The 7,738-nt window shown below is 34.8% G+C and overlaps 1 protein-coding gene across 1 annotated transcript; it reads right to left on the bottom strand.

The window, feature by feature from the left end:
* Nucleotides 1-3,308: 3,308 nt before the first annotated feature.
* On the bottom strand, nt 3,309-5,788 carry LOC110713876 (protein gamma response 1-like). Its single transcript, XM_021892314.1, has 3 exons — nt 5,687-5,788; nt 4,422-5,553; nt 3,309-4,068 (listed from the first exon to the last, which is right to left on the bottom strand). The coding sequence occupies exons 1-3, from the start codon at nt 5,786-5,788 to the stop codon at nt 3,356-3,358; spliced, it is 1,947 nt and encodes a 648-aa protein (XP_021748006.1). The 3' UTR covers nt 3,309-3,355.
* Between the last annotated feature and the right edge of the window lie 1,950 nt (nt 5,789-7,738).

Below are 7,738 nucleotides of genomic sequence, written 5' to 3'. Positions count from 1 at the left end.
CGTGATATTTGGTGGAACTTCGCCTTCATTGATGTATTCAAATTTCATTCCTTTTCTTTTTTTTTTTTTTTTTTAAATATTTTTTTTAATACTTTGTATATATTTATTTTAACTCATTTTCTAATATTGCGGCTCAAGAACAACTTCCTTAACTCTTACTATATGTTTGCATGTTCAAAATATAAGTGTTTTTGGCCTAAAATAGTAAAAATTGTTTTATTGCATTAAACAAATAAACCTTAGACTTACTCCATAGATTATTATATCAAATTATCATACCATATACGTTAGCAAGTACCTCACATATAAAAGCATATAGTATTAATGTTTATTAATGTTTAAAAATTTAAATATATAATACTTTGTATATGGTACATTAGAAAGGGAGGTTAGGAAAGCGAAACCTTGAGGTGTTCTAATTTGACTAATTTTACGGTTTGTCTGTGGTTATTAGAAATACAATATACGAAATTGTACTTAATCTAAGTGAATCCAATTAGACACTTTGATGTTTTTTTTAACCTACGTATTGAAGTAATATTGATGTCTTTAATTGTTCCACTCATAGACCAGAGAATTGATATCGAGGTAGAAGTAGTGTCTAGTTTGATTTTCTTATCTGCTTTTGTTAAGGCTTAGGCATAAAAAGGAGGCTTCTACATAATGATCGCTAATTTAAGGTAACACCATATCAACAAGGTTGTCATATAATTTACGAATAACTTATGGATTTATCCAAGCTAGAAAGGGAAATAAGTGTTAAAAGACAACGATGGCCCTCCTTTGGACATTGCCTAACCCGATTAAGCACCGCATGCCATAGTAGATGATGGGGACATAAAAAATGTCTTGTATACTTGAGTAACTCATCATTCTCTTAGTTGAGTCATACTCCAATACCCACTTTTGAAAAGTTTTAAACTTATTAGATCACATTTATTTGATTAATCCAAACATAATTAAAAAAATTAAGTACATTACATATGACATTAGCAATTAGGTGCTTTGTTAAGTCATGAGTGGCAACCAAGAGTTGCATTAATAAATTATTTGATACTAATATTGAAAATTCATATAAGTTGGGTATAAAAGCAAATTTCAATTATTATTTTTTTAATTAGAGCATCAAATTCAAAGCCTCCTTTTGCATATAAGTATGGAATAAGCAAATTTAATGATGACTAAAGTCTACTTTTTATTTAAATATAACCTAATATAATAATTAACATGTGTCTTTGATTGGATGGTGGAATTTACTATGACATTCAAACAAGTTAAAATAAATCAAGTAATGATATTCCACTTAACATACGTATAATAAGGTTTATCCAATAAATTGCTCACGCAAAGTTTAGTATGGATCTTGACTAATTTGGCTAATGTCTCATGATGTTTAGATAGGCCACCAAGTACTCTATTTCTTCGTGGAGCTGACCAACTGGGGTATTGGCCGTATAACAACAATTATGTATCGATGTTGTACCAACGTTTCGTTGTGGACTTGTGGTGAGGTTTGATAGGTTGATCCGATCATCTCTAAAATGGTGTATTTTTAATTTCGGAAATAAAATTAAAATGTCATCTTATACTATTCAATCTAATCACTTTAGTATACCAATCTTTATTACTTCTTCCGTTCTTTGAGCCATATACACCCGATATATCTTAATATGATATCGATAGTACCATTACCTCCATTCTTGCTTTTAAAACACCATAAACACTACCACACTTTATCCCCCTATCCCATAAACATGAGAGTTTTAAGAGTACTACTAATTACTTTAATTTATTTTTATTTCTTTCTTTTTGATCAATTATATAAAACCATCCAAAAAAAAAAAAGAGAGAGCCACTACAGGAAAGCAAATTTTGGGTAGGATGTATGTACAAGAAACATGTGTAAAAGCTAGGAATTATGACCCACTATCGAAGATGTACAAGGACTCAACACCTAAGAGCTTTAAACTCGTAGTGTAGTCAATTTGATGGTAAACTATATCATATAACTATAATAATATAAATTATTGTATATTAATATCATATATTGTTTTGGTAAGGAAATTAAAAAAAACTATAACAAGTCACCTCTTACAAATTAGTTAGACCAGTTATATGGGTTAACGCTTCAGAGTAAGGCTCAAACTTGTGACTAGTGAGTTTTCCTTCATTTCCACCAAACTTGCTTGACAGTACGAAGTACTTATCCTCGAAATACAAAAGTACTATAAACTTAAGGAGGTGGGTGATAGATGGGGTCATATTATTTATAACTTCATACAAGTATCGATGTGGTGTAAACTGTAAACAATGAAAGAAAGAAAGAAAGAAAGAAAGAAAGAAAGAGAGCAAATTATGTAGTAATCCAGCTAAGCAGTCCAATCATTAGAATAGCATTAGATTGCAATACTTTTCTAACATGGGCCATGGAAAACAAACCTCTCCTCAAAATTATGAGGTGATGGGCTTTCGAGTTGCGACCCACTTACTTACTTTGCTTGTCAAAAATATTTTGGGATTGATTAGCCTCCAGAACTAATTCCAACTTAATTATTCAGGCCCCACACGTTCCATAAACTATCATCACCGCCATGAAGGAGGGTTTAAAGAAGCTTAAAAATTGATATTATTTTATGAGACGGGTGTATGATAAGACTCGGGTGACTTTTTAATTATTTTTTATTGGGAAGACTGAAAACTATCATGAAATTGAGAGATTAACTGAATATCCCTCGCAAGTGAGTTGAGACTAATTATCCTACATTGAAGGAGATGAGGGGATGAATAAAATATAAGTTCGATGCACTAGTTTGTCTCTACCTATTATCATTTGGTTTTAAGAGTAGAATGAGCTTATGTTAGGCTCAATAAAGATTACGGAGTACCATAACATATTATAATCTTAGGCTCTTAGGCTAATTATCAATCCAAAATCGGAGATCTTATCCATTTGAAGAATGCAAAAAAAATGAAGATTTAATATATCAATCCACGAATAGGAGATCCTATCCATTAGAAGAATGCAAATAATGAAGATTTTAAGAGTATTTGAAACAAGTAGCCTAACACATAAGAAACACTAATTGAATACCCTACTTAAAGACTTTGCCTTCTCTAAAGACTTTGCGATAATGATTAGAAACAGGGCCAGCAGGTCTAGTGGATTAGCTTCATCCTTAAAGACTTTGCCTTCTCTAAACTGAGCACAGGCATGTCAAAGGCTTTCATTAAGTTTTATCATATAATTGAGAATGAGACTGGTTCTCTACATGCTAGATTATGAATTACTAAATTGCATCAAATCTTCAAATTTTGAAATGCAATATTTCGAAATCTCCATAAACATTACATTAAACTAAGTTTCAGTATCAAATCCAATATTCCAAAATCCTTCAGGGGTCAGTGGAGGTGCATACCTGTACCTATGCCTTGAAACACCGTCATGATGTTCACATCGAAACTTCTGTCCATCAACTTCTCCATCTTTAGCATTGGAAAGGACAGCATCATAAAATTTCTTGCACTGCTTGCATTCTATTCCATTCAAATTTTCCCGCTCAGCTTTTTTCCGAACAGGTTCCACATATTTAAAACCTTTTGAACCATCACCAGACCTAGGAGCTTGCAACTGCTGTCTTTTGGGCGCAGATTCAGCTCTGATGTCCTGTGTCTCGTCATCTGAATCCATGTCTTTTGGAATTTCAGCTGGAACATCACGTAAGCTATCCTTCACGCTCTTGTGCAAATTTCCCCTAATGTCTTCATATGGTGTATCGAGAAAATCATCATGCGGATCAGGACCACCGGGACTTTGACGAGATCGAGTCTCCCTCCAACCAGATACAGGGCGCTTTCCACCAGTTAATGAGCCCAAGTTTCTGGTCTTCCTACTAGTGGTCCAATGGTTTCCAGTAGGAGAGTCAGAACCAGATGAAGATTTGGAGCTTAACTTCTGATTTAATCCGACAATTTTCTCATCATCCGAGCTCTCCATAGTGTTGATTTCTTGCTTCACTTTGTTCAACTCACATGCCACCACACTACTTGCTAAATTTCTCTTCTTGACTTCTGCAGAATACACATGCTTAGTTATTTACGCAAAGTAAAATTCTAACTGTAACTTCTTACTCGTAATGACTAATTGGGAATGAATGGAATGATGGATGCAAACAAAAGAGCCAAAAACAGTTGTAAGGAAGTGAAACCCTTCTTTCCAACAACAAACAGATTGACACCACTGGAATAACACTCATGATAAAGAATTTACATAAACTATCATTACTCAACAGAAGATGAAAGAATCAAGGATAGTATTAAGTAACAAATCATACGATTAGAGTTTGTAAAGGTATATACTTAGAGACAGGAAAAATATGTTGCGCAATAATTTTTTAGAGCTAGTCCTTTTCAACGATCCTCACCAGATAATGTAAAATTTGTTTCATCATCGTTCAATGGTTCACCTTCTTCTTCTTTCATTTGAAGCAACAGTTCTTCATTGGTGAGACCAAACTTGTTGAGCAGATAGCTCTGCTGAGACTTAAGTCTTTTAAAAGCTGCATGAAGATCTCTTCGTCTCAGCTTCTCGGTGGCTAACTCTGTAGTTTTTAGTTCAATTTGCTTGGCCAAATCATTATGAGGTACTCTTGTGTTAATTACTCCATCATCCCTATTTCCAAGACTCTCTTGAAGCTTCTCACCAAGCATTTTTTTCTCTCTCTCAAGTGCAGACAGCAGTTGATTCTTCTTTGTCAGCTCGTGTACTAATTGCTCATGCAACTGCTTTCCCTCATCTGCTTCAGCAATTTTTCTCCTATATCCATTTCTGAGACTATCTAAACTGGTTTCCACATTTTCCAGCTTTGTTGAGAGTTGTTTGTTTTCTTTTTCACTTTTGCTCAGCATCTGTTCAGTATTCCTTATCTTCAGCTCTTGTGAATCAATTTGCCTCTGCAAATCCTTCGCTAATTCTTTTCCATTGGTTACATCTTCATTCTTCTCCTGAAGCTCTTTGTCAAGTGCATCAATCTTTCTCTCAAGTACTTGGGATTTGGTAACAAGAAGCTTCATTCTTTCTTCATGCTCTTTCATCTGCAGGTCTCTATCTCTGAGAGTAGTGGATTTCGCCTCAATGATATCATGTAATTTAGCATGTGATTCCATAGCATCTTCAACTTCTTTTGTCTTCTGCTGCAACTTATCCTCCAATTCAGCTACCCTTGCTACTAGTCTTGACTTCTCTACCATGAAAGCTTTACATTCATCAAGGACTAGTTCCTTTTCAAGAATTAGCTGTTTCATTTGAAGCTCGAGTTTACTTTGCCTCTCTTTCCACTCATTTTCAGCAGCGTTTCTGGCTTCCAAATATATCTTTTGGACAGATTTTGCACTCATTTGAATATTGGGGTAAAGCTGACTGCAAAAGATGTATTCAATCTGAGAAATTCTATCCTTGGCTTCCTGAATTGTAGCGACCAGTATAGTGCTAAGCCCTGAGACATACTTTGTATCATGGCTCTCTACCTGATGACTTACTTGTGGAGACTTCTCTATCTAATTGGGTAATGTGCATTCTGCAGTAATTAAGAAAGAAATTGAAGTGATCATTCACGTTTTCACACTAACAGAAGAATAATCAATTTGCCTAACAACCACAACGACAAGTATATAAACAGCTCGTACTCACCAATCCTAACAACATCAACAACTCTACAATGTTTGGTGATCCAAGATTTTGAAAATGGGGATACGAATTAATACTTGCAAGTTGCAACCAACAAGTTTTCATCGTTTATAAACGATTCAAATGCCATTGCCTTGGGTTACTTTAAGTATCAATAATATTTCCTAGTTCCATTAGGAGTAATTCCATAAAATAGATTACTAACATAACAAGGATTTCAGTAACAGGGGTTCGACTCGAGCCGAGCTCGAATATAGCAGCCTCGGTTCAAGTTCGATGGGACTTAGGCGGGCTTAGTTCGAGCTCAAAGTTCGACTAGCCTTAAATCCAAGATCGGATTGTGCTCCAATAGCCTCAAATTTTCCAATTCATCTCGTGGGATCAAACAGGATCGAAAAATGTAACAAATTAGCAACAATTTTAACTAAATTATCAAATTAGGCTCGAAAAATCACATTAATTTCTTCTCACTTAAGATATTATTCATATCATCATCAATTGCACCAAGGAAAATTCTAGAAACAAAACGGCTCGATATATTCTTTCATGATTTCACTAATTATAACCAATACTAGTTCAAAAATCCAAATTAGAAGAATCCTAAATTGAGTATAGACTGACAATCAAATCAACGACTGTGAAAATTAAGCCCTAGATTGGGAAATTGATATTCGATGATTACAAAAGAGAAAAACATCGTACCTTAGAAGCTGCTTTAATGGAGGAGAGAAAGCTCAGAAGCCGCTTCAGTGGAGAACTCAAAGTGCGCTTCAATGGAGGAAAGAGAAAGAGATTTTCAGCGTAAAAAAAAAGCGCCAAAGGAGTACTAATGAAAACATAGGAGGGTAGTGAATTAACACGCATATAATGTCAACAGTTACATCTACGGTAAACAATAGAGTTGTACACTATACGTTGCATATCAATTCATCAATTACTCGATAGTAAAAAGTCGGAAAATTTGCTTATTGTTAAAGAATTTACCGATAGAAAAGTTTTGATTAATAAAAAGAGTAAAAGAGTGAAAGAAGATGGGTGAAATTGTTGTAGTGTTATCATTGTATTCTTACTTCTATGACATTGTATTTATAGCCATGAGTTACACTAATAATACAATAATTACTCACATAGAGCCATATGAGTTCACAAGTGTTTGGACCTATATGAGCATTGTGTTATCAAATCAATAATTGGCATTCACTTATTAGACTTATCTTCTAACACTCCCCCTTAAATGCCACTAAAAATCTTGTTAGGTAAAACTTTATGGGATAAGACCCATAGCCAAAAGAGTACACCAATATTATTGTATTATATGCTTTGGTATACTGCCTCGTTAAAAACCTTGTCAGGAAAAACCCGGTGGGATAAAAACCTGATCGAAGGGAAAAAGAGTGCAGTACATATAATACTCCCCTGATCTCAGCATAGTTCACGAAGATGTCGCATTCCGATTTTGTGAACTAACTGTTCAAATTTCTTCGAAGGAAGTGATTTGGTGAAAAGGTCGGCAAGATTTTCACAAGACTGAATTTGCTGGATATTTATTTCCTCGTCCTTTTGCAGATCATGTGTGAAGAACAGTTTTGGGGCAATATGTTTCGTTTTATCTCCTTTAATATATCCTTCAGTTACTTGAGCGATACATGTTGTATTGTCTTCAAAGATGATGGTTGGGTCTTCTGTTATTGCGTTCATTCCACACTCCTTTTGGATATTACTGATCATCGACCTCAGCCACACACATTCCCGTCCTGCTTCATAGAGGGCTATCAACTCTGCATGATTTGATGATGTCGCGGTCAATGTCTGCTTTGTTGATTTCCATGATATTGTAGTGCCGCCATAAGTGAATACATATCCATTTTGTGACTTGGCATTTTGAGGATCTGATAAGTATCCAGCGTCTGCATACCCAATGAGAGCAGCATCTTGTTTTGGTTGGTAATATAAACCAAGGTCTTGTGTCCCTCGTAGGTACCGGAGTAAGTGTCGAACTCCCTTCCAATGCCTATATGTTGGTGCATTGTTGTGCCTGGCTAACAAATTCACAGA

This window comes from Chenopodium quinoa, unplaced genomic scaffold, assembly GCF_001683475.1.
Source record: "Chenopodium quinoa cultivar QQ74 unplaced genomic scaffold, ASM168347v1, whole genome shotgun sequence".
Classification (NCBI taxonomy): Eukaryota; Viridiplantae; Streptophyta; class Magnoliopsida; order Caryophyllales; family Amaranthaceae; genus Chenopodium; species Chenopodium quinoa.
The sequence above is the reverse complement of the archived record's forward strand: the minus strand, read 5'-3'. Positions and strand labels throughout refer to the sequence as shown.

Coding starts and splice junctions, on each gene's coding strand:
- LOC110713876 (XM_021892314.1), bottom strand. CDS start 5,788: ATGAAAACTTGTTGGTTGCAACTTGCAAGTATTAATTCGTATCCCCAT. Junction 5,554..5,686: donor TGTTGATGTTGTTAGGATTG/GTGAGTACGAGC, acceptor TTACCCAATTAG/ATAGAGAAGTCTCCACAAGT. Junction 4,069..4,421: donor AACAAATTTTACATTATCTG/GTGAGGATCGTT, acceptor TGTATTCTGCAG/AAGTCAAGAAGAGAAATTTA.